Source organism: Lacerta agilis, chromosome 6, assembly GCF_009819535.1.
Source record: "Lacerta agilis isolate rLacAgi1 chromosome 6, rLacAgi1.pri, whole genome shotgun sequence".
NCBI classification, from domain to species: Eukaryota; Metazoa; Chordata; class Lepidosauria; order Squamata; family Lacertidae; genus Lacerta; species Lacerta agilis.
Genome location: NC_046317.1, coordinates 36,157,719 through 36,182,782, shown reverse-complemented (window position 1 = coordinate 36,182,782; position 25,064 = coordinate 36,157,719). Strand labels below are relative to the sequence as shown.

Genomic DNA, 25,064 nt, shown 5'->3' with positions numbered 1-25,064 from the left:
TTAATCTTCTTTCAAGGCTATTAGTAACAGCTCACTTAGAAAAGGAGTAGTTGCTCAACAAGAAAAGATCCGCTGCCACCCACATCATAAAGAAAAATGGTAAAGTTAACTGCACCCTAATTGTTCTGGATCGAAAACACAGTTATTCAACAGCATTGATTCTTTACATCAGACTACTGTACTGTCCAGAATGGAGTGATTTCATGCTGTTTCCACTGCTAAAATGAACTCTATATTCTTTTCCTGTAATCACTTCGAGTGTTTGGCATGTTTTTCATAGCTAAGTTAAAGACAGAGCCAATAATATCAATACTGGGCCCAAAAGACCCTATCCACATAGTGGAAAACAAAGAATTTCATGCAAATGTTATCAGTCAATATATAATCAAACAAGGCCACACCAACTTATAGACATACTGGGGAGGGGGGCAGGTTTGATCGTTTATTCGCCTACATTTTTAATAAGAGACAGAAAGCAATGTAGGCTCAGTGCTACTCAATTAATTATCACAAGTGCTGGCTAGTTGTTTCCTGTGAAAGAAAGGGAAGCAGGGAAGGATGAAATTCAATCTCATGTTGGTTAGATGCTGATTGTTGCTTAATCATCTTACTTTATATTTTGCATTACAGTTTTTTAAGAGCACCAAGCAGCCTATAGAAGAAAGAGCAGGTACTTTTGTTGGCGCCAGAGTGAACAGACGTGGATATTTCGGCCACCCATCACAAAGGCCTCTGCTAACAACATCCATTTTCTTCTTGGATTCTGAGCACAACTTTACGCTAGCCAAAGCTACACCTGTAAATGGAGCTGATACTGAACACGCAGAGCATGCTAAGGACAAGTCTGACACCTGCGCCACTGATGTGATGATTTTATCATTACACACTTGTATGCATGTACATTTATGATATGCATAAACACATTCATTGGTAAATTTATTGGTAAATTTACCTGGAAATTCTGAAACCTTCTATCTCAAGTGTCTTCTTGAGGATAAGTCAAATGATATTACCCAAGCCATGGCAAAATTTCTCTCGGAGGTAATAAGAAATAGAAGTCAACATGCTCTATACAAAACATAGTGACTGCCTTGAAATCTTTTCCTTGTATCTCTGCTGCATTTTTGCTTTTGAAACTGTTTTTGTGGGTCTTAGGACCGTAATAAAGAATGTGTGTGAACACGCAGAGCACACTAAGGACAAGTCAAACACCTGCACCACTGATGTGATGAATTTATCAAATACACACATACTTGTATGCGTGTACATTTAGGATATACATAAATACGTTCATCTGTGTGCACACCACATGTGGAAAGAAAAGGAAATCTCACTCAGAAATGCATACGTACACATAGAATTTTATTCTGTCCATGCATATTTTTAAGATTCTTATCTGACATCTGATACGCACATGCACACACACACACACACACACACTGTATAACAAAATTCCTCAGTGTTGTTAGAGCTGAGTAAAAACTACTTCTGACCAATAATTAATAACTGTCATGCAGGTGAGACAGTTAGAAAAGTCTGCATTTTCAGGAAGCTAAACTATGGAATTCTTATTAATAGGCAAAATATTTCTCCATAATTTCAAAATCAATTTTGAATAGTTTTACACTGATGAAGCGCATTTTAATGAAGCTTAGATATCAAAATCTTATTATTCCACAAAAATTATCAAAACTATTTTCCAGCAAGCGGGAGATATTTAAACCATTGAAAAATGTGACCACCAATCTGCTAAAATTAAATATTTGAATGAAATCAATAGACTCGCAAAACGAAACACTCTTTTTGTTGGTTCAGTTGTTCATTCATGTGTCACTGAAGGAAATATCTTCATAAAGTATGTTTGGATCCTGCATTTCCAGATCCCTTCTTCAAGAATATGAGTAACAGGTAAAAATATTTATATTAATACATATGTGTGAGCCTCATGTCAATAACATGTGTCACTTACTAGGAAACACATCTCATAGAACTTAGAAGGGCTTCCTTTCAAGTAAACATGAACAGGATTGGCTGCCAATAAACCAAAAAAACAGAGGACACAAATTATATGGTTGAGTTTTCATTGTAGTTCAAGGTGTTCCGCATACAGTATTATGCAACTTTGTGCACAACATCGCAGAATTGGTCTTCTACTTTCGTGTTATGGCATGACTTTTGTTGAACAGGTGATGTATATCAGTGGTGCAGGTGCTAGAAATATAAGTGGCAAACATTTGTGATGTTTGCCACTTATATTGATGAAAATGATGACATACAAAATGTGAAATGGTTTCCTTCACTGAAGTGACTTTACTGAGATAGATATATAGCTGTATGAATGATCATTTGTGGTGTAGCCTGAAGTGAAGATATGGCGGGCATGTGGGTGATTTTGGATAACTTGGTGTTTTGGATACTCAGTGTATGGAAAATAGGGCTCTAAAAAATTAGAACCATAAAGAGGAAAAGTCTAATTCAAAAGTACCACGTCTGGTATCTGTTTGTAGGCCAATGGATTATTTTGAAACGTTATCAAATACACACACACACACACACACACACACACACCTGTATAATACTCAGAGGGGTGAAGTCAAATCTTAGATTTCATTTTTACATGAGAGCATTTTTAATTTTCTGAAGGATAAAACTCTTTCTTTAAACTATTTAGACCTGCATTTTGCTTTTATTTCCTGAAATGATTATCTTGTGTGCATAATGTTAAAAAATCACACATCTGAAACCTTCATTCCAGTTTGTGTTTCTTCTTGGTCATATGTATGGGGAAAGTAGCTGTGATAAACAGATACTGAATCAGACTGCAAATTCTTTTTTCGGGGGGGGGGGGGGGGAGCAGAACCTAAAACATTGCATGATAGTCTCTAAGCAGTTCCATCTGTCAAGCAGAAATTTTAGGCTAATAGCCTGTGGCGATCTTCCTCCGCAGTCCACTACCTGCCTTTGTCCTACTAAGTCTCTATTCATTTTTTTTTAAAGCTGGGGGGGGAGAGAGAGAGAGTGAGAGAGAGAGAGAGAGAGAGAAAGGAAAGGGGAAAACCTAACAGACCAAAATCATCTGAGTGATGAAGCCCTAATTTTATCCGCCTCTCTTTGATGTTAAGCGGTGGGTTCTTACTTTAGAAAAAAAAAAGAGGGGGGAGAGGGAAAGAGAGAGAGAGAAGGAGAGGGAGAGGGAGAGGAGAAGACAGTGCTGGGAGCAGATGACTTTTCATCCCTACTTCACCTTGCCACTGGGTCTGTGAGAGATTGGTTCACTGTCAAGGAGATTTTTTTTTTTTTACCCATGATTCCATATGGTATGGACTGGGCTACATGTTGCCCAACATGCCAGTGCAAATGTTTTCTCAATTAGGTGTCTTATCTCCCGTGAGTTAGCATCAGATGAAGCTTGCTGACAGCATAATGGCAGGGAAAACCTCCGACGGATCCATCAAATGGCAGCTCTGCTATGACATCTCGGCCAGAACTTGGTGGATGGTGAGTTGGCAGCACGGCTGCCTTTTTTTTTTTTTTCCCTTCTCCCTCCCCTTCCTTTTTCTACTTTCCCTCCCTCTTTGACAAAATGTCCCAGACCTCACATTTATCAAATTAACATTTGATTTTTTTTTTCACACTCTTCACTGGAGTAGCCTTCCACTTGTCCTACTTGTGTGTTTTTCCTCTGTAACAAGAGACTGTTCATGTGCCCTACATTTAAAATTGCTCCCTCCCCTTTCGGTTCTATTTGTTTTAAAATATAAAAGTACATGGACAAGTAGTTTGAAAAGCTTTCTTTTCGAATAACAACTTTTTCCTCAACTCCTTTGGGTCATCGTCGGTGATGTGCTTTTGTTGTACTGTGTTACAGATTCTTGTTTTTATGTTTCCCTATTGGACATGTGGCTGCTTGTGTCAAATTATTAGAGTTGCTGATTTATAATATTTGCCAGGCAATATTAACACGTAATGGGCTAAGGAAGTTCAAGAGACATTTCAGGACATGCCATTTCTAGGAAAACTTTGGTGGTGGTTTTTTCCCCCCCTCTCGTATCGCCGTGTATGAATCATGGCATGAGTGTCCCATACGAGGACCTGGTCTAACTTTTCCTTTCATATGGTTCTGTTAGAATTGATTCCTGTCCTGTTAGGATCTGGAGCTGGGTGTTATAGATCCCATTTTGAATGTCTTTTGGGTTCAATTAAAAGTTTTAATAAAGTTCCGACAGGCACTCTCAGAATGAGTTAACTCGCATGTCATGGTCACTCGGGCCAGACAACCTTTGACATCTTGAATCTATCAGAGGTACAGTGAGTTAGGAGGATGCACAATAGCCCATTGTGGCAGAAGATGCAAGCCCTGTTGTGTCGAAGAGAGCCCTCAAATCATTACTGCCCTCGTTAACGTGCCGTCCGTTAGGGATTAATTTGTTAGCAGGGCTTCTTCTTTTCTTTTCTTTCTTTTTTAAAGTTTTCTGTAATTATTATTCTTGTGGCAAAGCGTGATTTTTTTTCTATTTTTTTTTAAGTGAGAGAAATTTTGCTGCCAGGACAATACATGCATTATGTGCTCCTAGCTGGACCGTGAACCCCTCCGTTTCAGTTCACATAGATATCACGGCTTGTTTTTGTTTTCTGTTTTTTTTAAAAAAAGGACTGGTGAATGGAATTACAATGAAACTGATCATGCCATTGTTTTGTATGATATGCTGAAACAAGTAAGTGGGAGCAGTGAGGCTTACACACAGAGAGACACACACGCACACACAGAGGAAACATCTCCCAGATCAATTTTGATGTCATTCGGAGAAGTTTAGGATGCCTGTGGACTTGAAATACATGAAAAAAGTGCAATATGGAAGGATTTCATTCGGCGACTTGGTGGTATTCATTGCTTATATCAAAAGGTGTTTGAGCTGTTAGATTTGTTTGAACTTTTCTTCGTTAGAAAGGTTTAACTGGTGGTTGCTAGCTAAATATTACATGCCGATTTGGGTTAATTAGAATAGAGGAAGTCTAACCGCTTCATTCATACCACTGATTTTCCAATTAGACTTTCTGCCAGCAGAAAATACAGAAGGGATGTTCTTGGGTGCTCTGAAACTGTCTATTCATTTGACTGATTAGCCTGTTATATACTGAACTGTGATTATTGATGCAAATCTATTTTTCAGGGAATAGCCCTAAACTGTTGTTCTTCAGTACATAGATTAGACGCCACACTTATGCTCTTATAAAGCTCCTGTTTTTATTGTCTTGTTCTTATGGTGAGGTGGGGGGGGGACTGTTTATATTTTCCCCAGGAATCTTAAAACATTGTCTCAATTTTGAAAATATATTAAAAGGCTTCATTTTAAAGAAAATGCATTTACTTTGCAGATGCCTTACTGTTGTGAATATAATATGAAAAAAAAAATGCTGGAAACATTTAGCAATGCACTTGACAAGAAAATAAACAAGCTTCATAACCAGACAAGCTGTTGTTTAGATGAAACCTTACAGAAAGTTCCTCTAAAACTTTTAACATGCCACATAACTTATTTCCTCAATGTACAGACACTAAAATCAACCCACTAAAAGTTAGTGGACTAAAAGAAAAAGACATTTTTTATATTTAAAAAAAAATCATTGAAATGAACCATACAATGATTTGTACAACAGACATGTTCGCTTTCAGACAAGGATTCAATTATTGATACAAAAGTAAAGCAGTTTTGATGCACACTCTGTAATATAAAGCATATTTTAGCCCCCAAAACCTCATCACATCTGTTAAGTTCTTTTAATCAAACCTCAGCTACACAATACATTTTAATATACAAAGACAAAAAAGGAAGCTTTGAAAGTTACCTCATGCATCGTCTGGCTGCACAAAAAAATCTCGGCTACTGCCTACTGCTAAACTTCAGTTTGGTACTGCCAGCATACAAAGAGATGAGTGAATGCCCTCTTTCCACCCGCTTGGACTCAGCTGCCAACACTGGGATATGCAATTTTGCTTTTTAATGAGTCGTAAACAATTTATGTGTGTCAATGGAGCGAGTTTGTTTTATTTCGGGGAGCAGGTTCAGAATCGGTTTGAAGTGGCTGCCGTCTCTACTGTATGGGAGTATGCTGTCCAAAATTTAAAGGTTCTGTGTCATTTTGATGAAAAGACCTATTATAATGAAAGAAATGGCTGTATAAAAGGGTGGGCACAGTAATCTCTTAGGCTCGGACTCTCTCTCTCTCCCCCCCCCCACTCTCCCTGGCATGATTTTACTCCAGTCTACAGTGTGTCTGTAGCTAGATAGTTGCTAGAATGGATGTCTAGTGGGGAGGGGGGATGAAAAGCTTATTTTACTTTTGGACTAAACACTCTGTGTGTAAAAAGAAGAAGAATGAATGAATGAATGAATTTTGGCTTTACAATGCAAACTTCTCATTACATCTTTCTGATAAATTGATCTACATACAACTGATGCCATGGTGTATATATTAGGTCTCATCTTCATGGGAGTGAACAATGTTATAGTCTAAGTAAAATGCAGACTGTAGGTAATTTTATTATTTTGGTGGCTCTTGCTGCCAAGTGATATGTTCAGTATCATCAGACACTTCATAGCACAGTACTGTAAGCAAGACTCAGTACATGTGTACATTTTAAGAATAATTACATTTGTTGTAATGACTGGCAAGAAATCTTTTGAAATCTAACCCTCTCTCCCTCATGCTTTAATCATGCCATTCTTGAAACAGATATTAATTTAGGCTAACACTCATATGACATCTTGGGTTTGCAAACTTCTGACATACAGCAAACCTATGTGAAATGAATTTGCCTCCCTAAGGTTAAAAGACTGTAAAGTTGGGCACTGTGTTAAGGACATTTTATTTTCTATTTGAAAGGGGGGGCATGTAATATCCAACAGGTATTTAAAATATTGAAGGAGGTATCCAAAGTTTATGTGACTGCTACCATCTCTGCTAGCTTTATCAATGTTAGTTCCTGTTTTTTCCCCCCATTTTAGTAGTATCCTATAGAGGATTATCACATGGGTACAAGTGATAAAAGAGTTACAGAACTGTATACAATGCTGCACTGACTTCAGATGCTGAGCCCGGTCCCAATACCAGGTTGATGTAAAGATGGAGTTGCAGAAGAGACATGAATAGAGTGAATCTCAGTCATAGCTTGCCGTGGTTGAGATCAGAAGAAATATTTCTGGCAAACTGTTCATCCAAGTCTCTTCATGATGACTTTGCGTCTTTAAAAACGAAGACTTATAAAAGAAGCTCTTCACTTGTGGGGACAGACATACTTGCAGGTGCTTCTGAGTTTAAATAAATCCTCCAGGCTTTCAAACTTTGTAACAGGTACAACTTTTTAATGGACACCTACAGGGTACTTGTACCTGCCACTATTAAGCATAACACAGTAATTCAGGGACCAAAGCTACCAGTAGGATTACACCAATGTAAACCCTTCTAATATACTGCAAAATCTTCATTTCAGGATAGTCATTTCTTTCTTATAACTACCATAAAAAATAGTTTTTAGAAATGTAACATTAAACATATTTAGGCCTTCTACAACATGATTCCTGAAAATTATTTTTGTTGCGTTTGTGTTCCTTCCGAGTTTCCTATGGAAGTGCTTAAAATGATTCAGGCAATCTTGGAAGCACCTAAAGTGCATACACAAAAAGCGAAAATGTGTAACTCTTAGCTTAAGAATGCGTACATCTTCAAAGTAAAGTATTACCAACAAAGAGAAATGTAAACCACAGCATGTTTCGTAAGTGTTGTATTTCATGATGTAGTCTGAAAAGATTCCATTAAGCATTGCAACTTTTTGTTTGATGTACAACTGTCTGAATGCATTGGCAAGTTATACTTCACTACTCTCATTTTGTATTTCTGATGGATATACAAGTACCATAGGACTTTTCTTGTATTATTGCATTGGTGTGTGTGTGTGTGTGTGTGTGTGTGTAATATCACTCTATCGTGGCAAAATTTTTGCCTGAAAGTGTACAGCATCTGTGAAATCCAATTCTGAATCCTCTTTTAGAAATGTTTTCCAACTGACTAGCAAAACTTGCTTTATACAGCATGATGACCTGCATGCATTGCATACTTTCTGTCCTGCTGTATATCTTGTTCTTTCATTGTACTGTCCCCAGTTTCTTCTTTTTCCAGATATATGCTCTATCTCCATTTCTTTTCTACCCTCTTCCTTCACCTGCCCTGAATATTGTTAGGAATGTTTCTAATTTAAAGTCGAAAGAGCCAGTGGCTGATTAGAAGACAGGAAATTGGAAGATTAAACTGTCTGGTTGAACTTCCTTTACTTATCAGCACTCTGAAACTTACACTGGATTATAAACTCAACAACAGTTACAATGTTATTTTCCCTGTTGTGCTTAATTTTTCTTTCTTTAGACAATCTGGAAATTAGGCAGTTGATGACTCTGAGCCAAGACTGGTTGTTTCCAGCAATTGGGTAAAGGAGATTCGAATAAATATGGTTATTATAAAGATCTGTTCCCCTTTACGTTCCAGGATTTGCATGAATCTGAGTGCATACTGTGTTTGGGATATATAGATATAATGTAGACATGATGTGTATAATATGAGCCATATCAGCTATTGACATTGAATCAAGCATCAGATCATATCATACTTTCCAAGGGAAATAACATTATTTAGTAAGAGCAAAACGCAGCATGATAATCCTTACTCAGACCTTAATTCCCCCTTCAGAAATATATATATTTTTTTTAAAAAAATGCAATGCCATGGGTACAGCTGTGCAATATGCTGGCAGAGGAATAGCAAGGTTCCCTAACGGAGACATCACTAGGCTATTGTTCCAGACCATAGCTTGACAGCAGAAGGAGCTTGTTTTTCCCCAATTGCTCAAATGCAAAAAAGAAAAACATTGGGAAGCATTTCTTATAATAGCTCAATGTGAACAGTTCAGGCCCAAATCAAGATTCCGTTGGCTGTACATAGAACAAGAGCTGACTGACCAAGTCGCTGCAATATAAGCATCCTGAATATTATGAATCTCCTATGAATGGCGAAGCCCTTTATTGCACTGGTTCAAAATTTGGGACGAAACTACCACTACTATGCAGTTCTGTTACTCATACCTGAAAGACCTTTACTCCATTCCAATCTATAATAACTTTTATGTATGTGTTAGCTTCTAATATTTAAATGGTAGGAGACTATGATTATTATTTTTTTAGATGTTATTGAGGTTTCCTATACAGCATTATTTTTACAGTAGTTCTGAAGTTTGGTTTTTCTGAAAATATTTTAGGTATTCATCTCAGTTGCAGAGAAAATCTGAGATAAAAATGTAGCTAAAATAAAAATGAGATCAGTAACGAGGAGCTCGGAATCGAAGCTGCTTATATTATGCCCAGCAATAGTACACATGCTACATAGAAATGGCCACCGGCAACAGATCCAGTGTGGTGTAGTGGTTAAGAGTGGTAGACTCATAATCTGGTGAACCGGGTTTGTGTCTCCGCTCCTCCACATGCAGCTGCTGGGTGACCTTGGGCTAGTCACACTTCTCTGAAGTCTCTCAGCCCCACTCACCTCACAGAGTGTTTGTTGTGGGGGAGGAAGGGAAAGGAGAATGTTAGCCGCTTTGAGACTCCTTCGGATAGTGATAAAGCAGGATATCAAATCCAAACTCTTCTTCCTCTTCAACTACAGAAGGTTTTAAATCCTTTTCTCCTGTTGTTTTAACTGGACAGCCATCATATCCACATTTGAAGCACATTTAAAACACACGACTCCCCCCCCCCCATATTCCTGGGAACTGTAGCTACAATTCCCAGTACAGTAACCTTAACAAACTTCAGTTCCCAGGATTCTTTGGGGGAAGTCATGTGTTTTAAATGTATGATATCATCCTGCTTCCCACCCAGCACACACAGACAGAGGCTCCTATGTGTAAGTAAGAAAGAGATCTTTATTCAGACACAAAACAGTACAGACTTGCTAATAGACACATTGGGCTCATCCACACTTTTACTTGAATTCTAGGCTTCCCCTGGGAAAGCCCACTGTTTACTTCTGAACTAGACCAAATGCCAATAGGGTTTTCTGCAGATTGACATTCTTCTTCCGATTTAGTGGTAAACAGCGAGTTTTCCCAGGGAAAGCGATGGGACAATAGAAAAACCTCCTGGACCCGTGTCTAGAAATCAAATGGAAGAAATCGCGGGACAAAGGGAAGTAGGTGAGCCCTGTGTTCAGGAGCTATAATTCAGGAATTCAAGAGTCAGGCAAGATGTTCAGAACTGGACGAAAGCATTGATGATGTCCCAACCATTTCCTTCTGATGCAGCTGAAGTTAATGTACAATAGGGAGAGACCTCCACCCCTGGTTTCCACCAAACAGCCCCTCTTTTGTTTCTTCTTCCTCTTCCTCCTCCTTCTCCTGCGTCAGGGCCTGCCAACCCAAGTCCATGACCACCATTGATATATGTTGGTAACTACTGTAGCCAGGACAAGTTAGTTAGTAGGCCCATACCCACACACAGGGTGTGATAAAACTTTCGGGAGCTCAAGTGGACAATGAGAAAAGATTATTCTAGTAGGGCCTTACGTATCTGTAGACAGAAGAATTTATCACAGCTTGAGATGGGATGTCACACCGGGTGGACCATTGAGGGGCTCCATTCTGGCTTCTGGTATTATTTGAAAAAAAGTCTTTGCAACTGTTGTAGCAAAGTTCAGTGGCAGAGCACATGCTCTGGGTGAAAAAGATCCAGGCTGTGGATCCCACACAGACTTGATCCCTGGCATCTCAAAGCAGGGCTGGGACAGACTCCCATCTTAAACCCGAGAGGGCCCTTGACAGATGGCTTAGTGGTCTGACTTGGTATAAGGCACTGGTCTTCAGCAGGTGTGTGAGGAGAACCCAATACAGTGGTACCTCGGGTTACAAACACTTCGGGTTACAGACTCCGCTAACCCGGAAGTAGTACAGTACCTCGTGTTAAGAACTTTGCCCCAGGATGAGAACAGAAATCGCACTGGCAGCCTGGCCCAATTAGCTAAAGTGGTACCTCAGGTTAAGAACGGTTTCAGGTTAAGAACGGACCTCCGGAACGAATTAAGTACGTAAGCAGAGGTACCACTGTACCTGAATTGCAACCTAGCTTAAGGTAGATTGTAAGCACACCATGCTATCATGTAAATGCACCATAAGAAATTAAGAAGTGGGTCCCCAAACACTTGTTTGGGCTAAAGGTGGCCCCCAGAATTCAGAAGGCTCAAATCTGCTGTTATACAGTAAGGTAACTTCCTAAGCACATGCTTATCTGCCATGTCAGGCCTAACACTTTGATGTTGGCTATCATTTAGAGCCCAGCGCATGCCTATGTCTCTGGCTACCCACTATGGCAAGTGCAGCTGCATGGGGCCCTTCCATTTTTCATAGGGCACAGTGGCGCAGCGCAAGTCACTGAATCATGTTCCGGACTGCTTCTCTGTAAGAATAATTCAACATATAGAGAATCTTATGAATATTTCTAGCTGCAAAGGGGAGAAGCAGGTGGAAACAGAAGGGGCTCCTTTTTAAAGGCTCTGATAAATTGCAGTGGCAATAAATTGTTTTGAAATAGAAAAGGAAATATATGTTTGTGTGTGATATGTATAAAATGGCGTGCTATATCAATGTCATTTTATCTCTTTGAATATGCACATTTAAGAAAGGGTGCAGGAGGTGTTTATTGTTAATTAGGAAAATCCATATCAAAACTTTACTTAAGGACCAAGCAGTTAGAGGGTCTAGGAGTTTAAACATATTGCAAATATAAGAGCCTGTCCTAAACAGCTTTGAATTTATGGCCACTGAAGTCAAAGTTCTGGACTATTTCCCATATACCAGATTGCTGAGACATGGCTATGGCTAATCTATGCGTTCCTAGAAGAGACAAAACAGTTATATTAACTAATGGAGCTGAATTCAAACCATTTGTTACATGTAAACATAGATTTTCCACAGGGCTGCTGAGTATAAACTTAACCATCGTCCAACTACAGACACATCATGGCGTGGTATAATACAGACCCCACATGTTTCATAGGCTTTTACTACCAACAATTGCAGCAACCTTCCTTCAACAGAAACACTTGCTGTCCTCAGCCTGCACTGACCATGTAGATTAATTTCAATATTCAGTTAGAATTCTGCAAAATGGGACCAAATACTGCATCAAAGAACACATATCACCACAGAAAACACACAAGAGTATTGCAAGCCATTTAAAATATAGTCTGTTAGGTTGTAAAAACTTGTAAAAATTTTGTAAATAAGGTTAATGAAAGTTTGTTTGTTCATTTGTTTGTTACATTTCTATACCACCCTTTTCTTCCAAGAAGCTCAAGGTGGTATACATGGTTCTCCTCCCCATTTCATCATCACAACAACCCTGTGAGGTAGGTTAGGCTGAGAGTGAGTGACTTGTCCAAGGTCACCCAGTGAGTTTCATGGCTGAGTGGGGATTTGAACCCTGGTCTCATCCAACACTACACTGGTGTATTGAAAATTCTGCATCTACTTCAGAATGCATAGAGAGATTAGAGGCATCATTTTGTTTTGTGGCTATAGACAAGGGATAGGGGAACCTGTTGCTCTCCAGATGCTATTGCACTTCGACTTCCATCAGCGGATACAACGCTATACCTATAGGCCTTTAGGTGTACAGGTTGTGAACTAAAGGTAGCCTACAAAGACAGCTGCCAACTCTGCTGTCATTTTTAGGGATCTACCAATGAGATGTGAATCACATTTCTCATTCTGCCCAGGTCACCATATCCTGGAGTGGGCAGCACAAGTGGTCTAACAATGGACACACTGGATTCTTCACCCATGGTGTGAGCCTGACTTCCACCTGACTTTGCAACCTGTTTTGCACATGTGTGTACCTCTGAGTTGAATGTCAATTGTACCTTTCCCTATCTTTTACCTATGTTATGTGTATGTCTATTCATCATTAAAATTATTTTAAGAAATGCAATTTTTTTAAAAACAATCCCAAAACTTCTCCGGGAATTAGGCAGGGCACAGGGCCTCTCAAAGAGGACTGGCCACATACAACTTTTGAGGCCCCTAACCATAATAAAAATAAAAATGACAACACCTGAAAACAAAATAAGGCATCAAAAATAGAGGAAAAATATTTTAGTCTAGTCTGGTCTGGTCTGGTCTGGTCTGGTCTGGTTTACAAATGCTTTTCTAGCCGGAGAGAGTATGTCACATTTTGGTCTGATACACATGAAAACAGGTTGGGAAACAGAATGGCTGGGGCAACCCAGTCAGATGGGTGGCATACAAAAAAAAGAAATCATCATCATCATTCATCATCATTATTAAAAAGTATCCAAATTTTAGACCACCTATGGAGATAGAGACCCTGGGCCAAATGGACCTCTTCACACACACACACACACACACACACACCACATTGGCCCTTGACATGGCAGGTGTGTTTGTGAAGTCAAAGGTACTAACCACTGTCCACAGCTAGCATTTCCCTGTTCAAAGAGACACATTTTGAAAAGCTGCCATATGAGTCTTCTTATAGTTCACACTGCAAGCGTAAAAAGTATACTTGGGCTGAAAAGGGTGAGGGCACTTCCAAATTGTCTTGGGGGGGGGGGGCTCTACAAACTGTTACATCTATCTTTGCCCTTCAATTTACATGCATGCCTTCATGTGTTTCAGGATAAAATAGTATTAACTTTTTCCTAAGGGCATATCAGATTTCCCACTCCCCTCCTGCATGCCTTTTGTTCCCTCTGCCCACGTGTAGTTCTCGTTGATTTCAGTGGGATGTGGGCTACAGAGGGTCCTGAGGCTTTTATGTGTTTACTGCGCTAACATTTTGCAACTGTCAATCTGCCACATTTAGAAACAGAACCGTCAAGTGTAAATTTAAGTAGAAATGCTAGAATTAAATGTACTTGCAGAACCACAGACTCCAGTGAATAACCTAGAAATCTGTTTCCTAGCTGGGTTTTAATGTCAACTTTTCATTCTACATTAATTCCTCTGAGGCATCCTCCCTCTACAGCTTTCATGTGGTTGAATGGCATTATGCATCTTTGACAATTTGATCCATCCTGGATCTTTTGCTTTTGCACCACTCTACTTGTTGCTGTCTTTCTCAGTTAAGAAGTACAAGGCGCTGTGGCATTGCCAGCTGCAATCCCAGGCTGGATCATTAGTCAAAATCTGAGGTTAATCAACTGCAAATTCCATTAGCTTCATACAGAGTGAAAATAAAGAACAGACGGTCTCACATGCAAGCCAGAAGTCAGGTGCAATACAATGAAGCTCGCCTTCAGGTATAAGACTTTTTCCATTCCTCAAAGAAACATTCTTCATGATAAGAGGGAAAAGATCAAATGCACATGGGGGGGGAGTAATGGGGGCAGGAGTTTCAGAGAAACATCTGTACAAATTTTGTATTAAGACACCTCTTTGCTTCCAGTACAGAATAAATTTCAGTTCTTCCTCAAATGTTATTTCCACGTACATGCATATACAGTACATTTTTTCTCATTCTAAGAAATAGAGGTCAGATATTATTCCAGTTTTCTGATATTTACATTTATATTTATGCACTAGCAAGGAGAAACCAAGCATTTTTTTTTCCTATTTCTGTAAGCTCACATTTCACAGGGATACATTACTTACTCACCTGTAGAGGGTCTGTACTTGAGTAAAACAGAAACAATTTTCACAATTACTTTGAGAATCAATAGTTGATTTTTTAATTCCCTTGAATTGCCAATTAAATATTCTCTCTCTCTCTCTCTCTCTCTCTCTCTCTCTCTCTTTCTCTCTCGCTCTCTCACACACACACATTAACTAAATGCTGTCCTAAGAGCAATTTATCTGTAAGATTAATCTGTTCCACTTTGGATAAATAGTGCTTCTTTGCTAGGACATGTACCGGTAAGTAAAATTATTCATGACAAAAATTAACAAATGAAAAATTAAATCTACAGTTGAAAGCAATGCATATGACATTAGCTGCTAAAATAAATGTTTTCCTATTAAAAAGCCACATAATGCAACAAGGTTCCAATAGTTCACACTTAAAACTGATTTATTTCGTAGATGCAGATACTGTAGTGATTGCTTCCCCCCTGCAATTAACAATTCACATGAAAATGACTAATAGCATGGGATCATGTTTTAAGAACCCGTTTTCTTTTTCTCAAACTTCCTTGTTGCCGTTAACATGCTGAATTCCTGTATCACAAGAAAGTTAGACAAAAAGGAAAAAAGCAGGCTCTAAAAATATTAATAATAATTTGATAAATGATTATTTGGATCCTGTTAATAAGGAATCAATGGGAATATTGCAACCACCAAAACAAAAGGCTAAACTACCCAAGCTCTGGGAACTGTAAACTAACAATTGCTAACACAAATGGTCCCTTTCTGATCATAGTTTGTGGTGGAATGAAAGATGCAATTGTCTGGAAGTGATGAATATGGGATCCATGCTGGCGGAAGAGTCAAAGGTCATCTTATGCAAAGGTCCTTTTCTCTCTGGCACCGTTTCCTTTGTATAGCATAGTTTGGCAGCTATCTCCTTGCACTTCGGCTACCTGCCAATGCAGCTGGTACTGTGCAACTATCTGGTACAGACTACAAAGCATCACTCAGCAACCAGCAGCTTCACATGGGGCCCCATTTGCAGGATGACAAAGAAAGATGGGCTATATGTTCTACCATCTATGCCCATTTAAAAAAAAAATACTCTTAAACTGCATCACTGCAAGTTATTGCTAATAATGTAGCGGCGACTGGATCTGTATGATCTGTTCTGGGGGCAATGGTATTATCTTTGTCATGTGTGAAATGGTGCAATCAACAGGGAATCAAATATTTGCTCTGTGTACAGAGATATAGATATAAACAGATTAATGTTAATTCGCTCTAGCATTCTCAAGAGTGAAAGAAACCTTTTCCCCCTAGGTCATCATTAGTGACCAGTAGCACAATCAACAATGAGACCAATCATACTCCATTTAAGTGGGGAAAGGGGTATTGTTTTAAATCTTGTTTCAAGTGTCTTTAAGAGGCAGGGAAATGATTTTTGAAAAACAGGCAGCATGACTCCTATTTCTTTAACGAAACTGAAAATCTAGAAGGCAATTTGTGCAGCTGTCATCCAAACTTGATTTTCTTATGGAAAAGGCAACACTGTAATCATGACCGCAGGAGAAGTTTTGGGGTTGATTTTGCCACACACAATAAACACACAGTGTGCTCCCACTCTTTTGTCTTATTTCTTCAGATCTATTGTGATCTATTGAGCCAAATGAAAGGACTATCTTGGCTAGGAGGATGCTCAGCCGCGGAGTTTCAGTTCCTTTCCCCCAGATGCCCATCGTGCCCAATGCCTACATAGAGAGGAATTAAAATTCTCTTTGAGTGAAAGTTAGAAGGGTTAAATTCTCTTCCCCTGCTGCAACACAGAAAAGCAATATTTTATGCATTTTAAAATGAGTTCTTCCGTATTTTAAACAGAACAGGTTCTTGAGCAGTAGAAATGGCACTGACACACACTCTCCCTCTGTTGACCACTTTAGCTTAAGTAGCCAGCCATAGATTTCATATCACTAATTTTATATGTTAATGTACCAGTTTCTGTGTAAATTTGTATAGCCATATTGAAGACACTGGGGCAGATCTGCTTCAGCCCAGATTTGAAACTAGATCCCTTTGCCATCAATGGATTATTACAAATTTGCATAGTTCACATTGAATTCAGTTTCTATCCTATAATTTTTTATTTTTTTGTGGTTGGAGGGAGAGAGAAATTAATTTAAAGGATGAGAAAACATAGAAGGCATTCTTGGACTCTTCATACTATTATTATTATTATTATTATTATTATTATTATTAGCCCTGTAGCCATATTACATATATGTAATCGTTTGGGCTTTCCTCCCATCCTCTTTGTGTGACTTGCAAGGTTCTTGAAAAATACACTAACTTTTAAATGGAAGTAGGCAATGACAAATGATGATCAAAGATGCCATTGAAGAACCACTTCTGTTTCCTTCCTTCCTTCCTTCCTTCCTTCTTCTTTTTTTTGGTTACAAATTACAGTCAGAATCTTAGGGAGATGAGACACAATAGGGGAGGTGAAAACCCCCGAGTCTTTGGTTTCTGTCTCTTTCCATTTGTCCCTGATACTCCGTTTCGTCACTTGTTCCGATATCAGCTACTTGAAATTGTTATATATAATTTAACATTATACAGAAGCATTGTCATATCAAACATAGTGAAATGGATTCCAAAAACACCATCTGGTATTTGGGAATGCACTGTGAGTTGGGAACGTGAGAAGAGATATTCTTTGCCACTTTGCTTGGGATCCAGCCATTAGCAGTGTAATTGCCAAGGAAAGGTGACAGGCTTCAGGCAAGTGGGTATTTTTCCTTCCCCAGCCTATTAACTCTATGAGTCCTAAACCAAATACAAGAGACATTTTCAGGACAACCTTGTTTTTACAAATGTTTTTTTTTTCCTTAATGGGGCAAATTAAACAACCATAAAGGTTATTATTGAACCACTAAGACGAGGAGAATAAATTGAAGAATCAGCTTGTTGAGATAAGAGTTGAAATTGAGGCACGTCTGTCTTTAAAGCTGCAGCGTGCATTAGAAGTGGATTTGCAATGATTAGATTTTTTTACAAGCTTTATCCAAACGTTCATTTAAAAGCCACCATTGGTTTCTTCTAATCCACCCGAAATTGCAAAGTCCATGTTGTTTAGGTCATCTGTGACCATTCTAAACTGTATTTATCTGATGCAATCTGAGTTCAAGATCCAAAGCACTGTGGAAGAATGTAGGGAGACTTCAGACTTGATGATAGGGCTGTTTCCTTCCCTGCAACCCCTTCTCCTTCCACCCCTATGTCTTATGGGAAACTGCTTTTGAAACAGAAGGAAATTACTACAGGATTTTGTGATATGGCATGGGACAAAAGCGGGACAAATAAGTTAAAAACTCTGCACTAGTCCAGTCGAAAGCAACATTTAGAACCTGTCCTGCATTCTCTGTCTTCTTCATCTTTGCTACCTGTTCTGTATTTTGCAAACAATGCATGAAACTCAGTTCTGAAATCACATGATATATTGAGTAGTCAGAGGGAAGCATAAGTCTACTTTTTTGTTTTCAAAATCTTCATTATGACTTCATTTTGATATTATAGTCTACAATCACCTGCCACAGGGGGGAAACTGCAGCTAGGAATCTGAGCGCAAAAGATATGGAGTGATGTTAATTTATGGTAAGTTGCACCCTGCTACTGCTACTTGAATATATAGCTATGTAAATATGCACCATCTAAATGTCTGAGCCATGATTTACATAAAATTAGAAGGTGGGTTCTTCATTTTAAAATAAACACTACATGGCTTGGACCTGTCTGCATTGCAAACCACCTCCTCTCTTCTTTACTCCTCCATTGCAGTCTTGATCAGGCCTTCCATGCCTTGTGTATAAATAGGGAGGGTTCATAGGGACTCCTTCTCAGAGGGATCTCTCTCTGATTCACCAAAGCCCAAACCTGTGCATGTGATGGAGATGGTGCTTAACTTATTCACATTTTTATATGTTTTGTTTATATATATGATAGCCCAGACTTTGTCGTCATGAACAGAGTGGCTCCTTCAATCTGTGGAAGGCTTCTGATCCAGCAAAGAAATCCCACTGGTGTGGCAGAGGTGGAAGCAATTGCTGTTGATTCCCCCTTTCCCATGAAAGTCCCTGTGCAGTCTGAAAGCCCGCTTCATGGAACGGAGGTGGCACTGGAGGCTAAAGGGGGAAGGGGGAACGGGGAAAAATATCAACCCAGGACCACTGGATCCATCCCAATATAATTATAACCAGGATGTTTAAAATCCTGAAGCTTGTAGAATGAATTTAATTAAATGTATAAATGCAATGAAATCTGCCGTTCTAAATTTACATATAATACACATGGATTGCATAAAAAAATAAACTATGCATGTTGTATTCAATACTTCTGCTTCTATATGCTTGGAGGAGGAAAATGGTGCATTATATATGCACTCACATTTGATGCGATCCAGGTGTATTTTGGCCTGGAGGAGCGGTGTGCATACTGAAGTACAAAGAGCAACACAAGGAAGTGGCTGTAAGGGTCTACACATGCATATTATGACTTGTACATGTGTGTGAGTCTTCCTGCTCCACATGCCCAGGTAGAGCGTCCATGCTAGCAGTAGTAGACAGCATGGCGGGTGGTGCAGCTCACTTGACCTCCAATCAGTTGTGTTACTACTGCTTGCCAGGAGAGATTGGGGAAGTGGCAGCAGCAAGGTTGGCATGGTGCAAAAGCACCAGCGGGAACAGTGGATTGGCTCCTGGGTGGCTTTTATTTATTTTCTTTTTTTTGCAAAAAAATAAATAAAAGAGATCTGAAGTTTGAAAACAATGCCTTTCAACTTAGTCAGTTCACACATTCATATGCAAGTCATCAAGGCCCACTCTTTTCCTTTTTCATTTGCTCTGGTAAGTTGTTCCCACAGAGTCCTAGCTCCAAATGATGCAGTATATCTCTTCACACCTTGATTTATTTTCACACCAACCTTGCTGAGTGAGGGCTGTTCAGCAGCTATGAGAAAAGTAAATTCGGTGTTAAGAGATAATTAGGAAAAGGTTCAAAAACTTAAACTGCCAATATCATAGTGCATACCCATAATACAATTCGATGGGTACCACCACACTTTTTGATTCTATGCTGGTTTGGGTTGTAGCATCTCAAAATGGATACTGTGCCACCAGGAAAAAAAAGTGCAGAAAGGAGCAATGAAAATGATTGATAGTGTGGAGCATAAGAAAATAAGAAGACCCTGCTGGATCAGGCCAGCGGTACCAGCTAGTTCAGCATCCTGTTCTCACAGTGGCCAACTAAAAGCAGGTGCTGAGGGCAATAGCATCCTCTCCTATGAGGAAAGGTTACAGCCATAGGGACTTCCTAGCTTAGAAAAGAAAAAGAAAAAACATGTGTAAGAGGGACATGTAGGCAAGAGGTAGGCATGATGGGGAGCAAGTAGACAAAAAGAAGTTTTTCTCCCTCACTTCTCATACTAGAACTCAGGGGTCATCCAGCAAACCTGAATGTTGGTGTGTACCAGACTGACAAAAGCAAGGCACTTCTTTGCACAGCACATGGTTAAACTATGGAATATATTACCGTAAGATGTAGTGATGAGCAACAACTTGGATGACTTCAGAAAGGACTAGACAAATTCATGGAGGATTAGGCTATCAATGGCTACTAGCCATGATATCTGTGTTTTGCCTCCATTATTTGCGAATTTGACTGGATACTCCTCCTCTGTGTCGATGAGTCCTGCTCAGGACTGGGGTGATGTCAAAATGTGCGTTTTATCTATATGTTTGCCTCATTTCACGGATAAAGGGTGAGTGGGATAAATTCTTTGAGTGAAAAAGAGCTGGCAAAAAAACCCAAAACATCCTTGTCTGGCTCTTTTCTTTCCCAGCCCAGGTGCTGTACTCCAACTCCCATCAGCTCCAGCCAGCATAGCCAATGGTCGGGGCTGATCGGACATGTAGCCCAACATCTGAGGGCTACAAGTTCTCTACTCTTGGATTAAAGTAACAGTGTGTAATGCAGGGCTGTTGTTGGACTACAACTCCCATCAGCCCCAGCCAACATAGCCATTGCTTAGGGATATTGGGAGTTGCAGTCCAATGTCCTCCGGAGGGCCTCAGCTTCCCCTGGTGTAATGAGATGAGGCAGGGTGGGGGTGGTATCCCTGCCCTTCTCTACAAAGAGAATATCCAACTCACTTCCCATGTTTATATGAGAACAAGGCACCCATGGCTAACCAGTTCTGTCTTGCTTAGTTCTCCTGCACCACGAGAAGGACATATCCTTCAACATTTCTCCAATGAAAATGGGGACATCATGTTTAACAACAATGATAAATTTTGTTCTTGGTATGAGCTTTCAAAAGCTCATACCAAAAACAAACTTAGTTGGTCTTTAAGGTATTTTGTATCGACTATGGCAGACCAACACAGCTACCTACCTGTAACTGGAACAACAATTTTATTATTTGCACCCTGCCCGTCTGACTGGGTTGCCCCAGCAACTATGGGTGGCTTCTGACATATATAAAACAATTTTTTTTATTCAATAACCTTTATTAGGCATAACAAACCAAACATTTTCAAACATATATTATGTATAAAATATATAAAATATGAGCTCAATAAAATAAGGCTTGTATTAATTAAATCTTTAACTCTAAAATTCAATACTAGTCCGTTAAAAATAACTTAAAACTTCTCATAATAATCCTTAGTTAAAACATCCATTGATATAAATGATATAACAATATAATAATGCCGCATTACTAGTTAGTTGAAATCTCCTAATCCTCTTTGTAATGACTTAGTCTTTCTGTATGGACTGAGCTTAAAAATTCGGCTACTATTGAAGTGATTTTATCATTACTGTCCGACAACAGTGTTTGAATAGTTGGAAGTATAGAGGTCGGTCTATCCATTTGTAAGGCATCTAATAATTGATTTCTAGCGTTAGTGTCAAAATTACAAAAGAAGAAAATATGATCCAATGTATCAGGTTCCTTCTTACTGCATTTACAGAAACATTCAGATTTTGGGAGAGCTAAATACCTTCCTCTTACTATCATGGAGGGGAACATATTAAATCTAGCTAACATAAACAGCCTACAAGATTCGTGATTCTTAAGATTTGTAATACAGTATATCCCTTTTGGAAATCTCTGCACAAAGGGAAATTTAGAAAGAGGGGGGGAGCAAGTGCTGTGTTTGGCGACATGAAGAATGGAGAGAACACTATTTTCTAAAAGCTTCTTCCTAATAATTGCCCAAAAATGTTTGGAATCCGAGTTTTCGAGGCCAGTTAAATTAAACCCTATGGAATTCAGTTTTCTTCTACAGATCACAGACAGATTGTAAATTAAATTATCACTTAGAAGATCAGAAAGGAGAGAGGTAGGAGTTGGGGCTCTGTAATGAAGGAAGATCCAATATTTCAAGGTTCTCAACCATGCTCTTACTGATAAGGGAAATATTCCCAACTCACAACATATTGATTCAAATCTTACTGAGTTCGCAAGTCCTAGTAATGACCTGAGAAGGGATGCATGAAATTTATCCAACCTCTTAAGATATATAAAACATAATAAAACATTAAACTTTTTTTTAAAAAAAAAACCTTATACAGGGCTGCCTTCAGATGTCTTCTAAAGGTTGTATAGTTACTTATCTCCTTACCCTCCAAAGTTTCTCCAGTGAAAATAGGGGCATCCTAAGGAAAAGTGGGACAATCAAATCAGAAACTGGGATGGCTTCTGTAAATCTGGGCAAGTCCCTGGAAAATAGGGACACTTGGAGGGTTTGGAGGCCATTAGTGGCCACAGGATTGTATAATCCAGGCAGAAGTGGCCAGCACGCTGTATGCAGAATGTGGGTGAGTTTGGGCACACTAAAAGCAATATTTGTCTAGCGCACCTACACATGATCCATACCAAGGGTTACCAGATGTCCACATGCTCATGTGGTTCATAAGCCCTGCATCCTCTGCTTCCCTTCACCATGGAGCACTTTGAACTGAACATAAAAAAGCAGTAGTAATCTCCCTGCTGTTCCACACTCCAATTCCTGTTCCTCATTTTATGGCAATCAGATCGTGCAGACACTCAGTTGTGGAAGATATTTTTAAAGCAGCAGCATCTGGCTGCTTGGCAGAGACTCAGCAGGCAGTTGGGTTTGGTTGCTTTGGAGTTGCTTCTGGATCTGTCACATGTTTTGGCTCCAGGGGGGAGGAAATAGTCTGGGCAGCCTTGCTTCCTTGGACATATTTCTTATTTGACTCACCTTTTGGGTCCGAATTGTGCATTTCCATTCATTTGCCAACAAGCAATGACTTCAGCGGATCCCTGGCTTTGTTTACAGAAAAAAATGCTCGTGTCCTCTGTTTTTTCTGCATGACTCACATACAGATCTCTGCTCGCGTTACAGCTGCGCAAAGCTTGCCAGCGGAGGTGGACGTGCTTGCGAGGAGAGTTGTTGGCACAGCATTCAAACCTGTATCAGGCTGTGATCAGGCTTATCTCCTCCTGGAAAGTAAATTATCATCCTCTGAGAGGCCAACAGTTCCAACAAGAGCCTCTCTTCCTTCCCCTCCACAAACCAAGCTAACGCGTTCAGTGCTTCCCGAACACTTTTGTTTAGAGGTGGTGCCTTGTTTTAGTTTTGTGTTTTCATTGAAATCTGCCTGGCTGGTTAGATTCACAAGCTGCAATTGTCATTTTTAACAGATTCCAACAATTCCTCACATGGAGTACAAAAAAGTAGTCCCATGCTAGAAAACCCCTTGATCAAAATTACTCCTCACTAGCTGAAGAAGTGTGCATGCACACGAAAGCTCATACCAAGAACAAACTTAGTTGGTCTCTAAGGTGCTACTGGAAGGAATTTTTTAATTTTTAATTTTGTTTTGACTACGGCAGGCCAACACAGCTACCTACCTGTAACTCCTCACTTTGCAGTCTATTCTGTGATTCACCAGCATATGAGGGTAGGTGTGTTGGTGTCCAAGATAAAGCTTGCCACAAGTATATGTGACAAATATGTTATGAGAACTACAGAATTGTTGATAAAGTCGACAGGTGTTAGGAACAAGGGAAGTGCATTTCACAGTAGTACCCATGAGCCACAGTATGCTTGGCGCTGCATATCAGGTGCCCAAAGTCTGTTTGCTTTGCTTTGTGCAACTGACTAAAGAGTCATTGTGTAACATTCAAATCACAATGTGGTAGAAGAATTCTGGTCAATACCAGTTCCATTTGCAGACATGGGAGGGGAGTGACTTTCTCATTTCTCATTGATTAATTTAAGAAATTTAAGAAATTTCGAACCTTTTAGAATTTGCATGTATTTATTTAACTTCTCATAGCAGCCCACATGATGAAAATTATAAAAGAAAAAAACCAAGTGGGCCTTGCAACAAACAGTTGTAGCAGTGTTCCATCCAGCCATGCACCCTTCCAGGATACTCCCTTGTATTCTGCTATGGCATTCTAGATCTACACCCATCAGATATTCTGTATCCTGAGGCCACTAAGCATGCTTGGCTGTTCCCCTCCCTTGGAGTTTTTGTTCAGTTTTGTACTTCGGTAAACCTTGTAAAGGATGCGGGTGGCACTGTGGTCTAAAACCACTGATCGGAAGGTCTGCGGTTCGAATCCCTGCTATGGGGTGAGCTCCCATTGTTCGGGCCCAGCTCCTGCCCACCTAGCAGTTCAAAAGCACATCAAAGTGTGGGAAGGTAAATGGTGTTTCTGTGCGCTGCTCTGGTTCGCCAGTAGCGGTTTAGTCATGCTGGCCACATGTCTGTGGACAAACGGCGGCTCCCTCGGCCTATAGAGAGAGATGAGAGCCGCAACCCCAGAGTCGGACATGACTGGACCTAACAGTCAGGGTCACCTTTACCTTTACTGGTACCCTTTAAAAGCTCACCAAGTTCAATGCGTCGCAAGGGAAAGAGTTGGAGCACCATAACTGAAAGACCCTTTTACCTGTCTCATCTCTGTAGCAGTGGAGCCTGAAAGAGGGTCCTCTGAAAAGTATCTAAATAGCCAGGGAGCGTCATATGGGCAAATGAAACCCCTGCATAAATGCATCCTCTGCATTCCCAACAAAAGGGGTATACTAAATCTTTCTCATCTGCTAATTTTCTGCATGATCCCTGGCATGCTATTTTACAAAACGCAGATTTGGAGTTTGGGTGAGCAGTTATATATGAAGTAGGGTTGCTAGGAGAAAGGGCATCAGCAGCAAGCATAAAGGTGGCAGAATAAAAGCTTACAGTCATGGTTTCATCACCCTGTACTATGCAGCAAAGTGAATATGGCATTAGAAACATCTGGTTGTCAACCAGATATAGCTACATTTGAGCTTATTCCTTACAGGTCATT

General features: G+C 39.7%; 1 protein-coding gene across 4 annotated transcripts in view; it reads left to right on the top strand.

The window, feature by feature from the left end:
• The first annotated feature begins 3,254 nt into the window (after positions 1-3,254).
• Positions 3,255-25,064, top strand: part of NFIA (nuclear factor I A) — a 398,911-nt gene continuing 377,101 nt past the window's right edge. For 2 of the 4 annotated variants that reach the window (XM_033151951.1, XM_033151947.1), the window contains exon 1: positions 3,255-3,498. In XM_033151951.1, the coding sequence (XP_033007842.1) occupies positions 3,403-3,498 (96 nt within the window). In that variant the 5' untranslated portion in view covers positions 3,255-3,402. The remainder of the gene's footprint in view (positions 3,499-25,064) is intronic. The other 2 variants (XM_033151946.1, XM_033151948.1) reach the window with 2 other exon arrangements.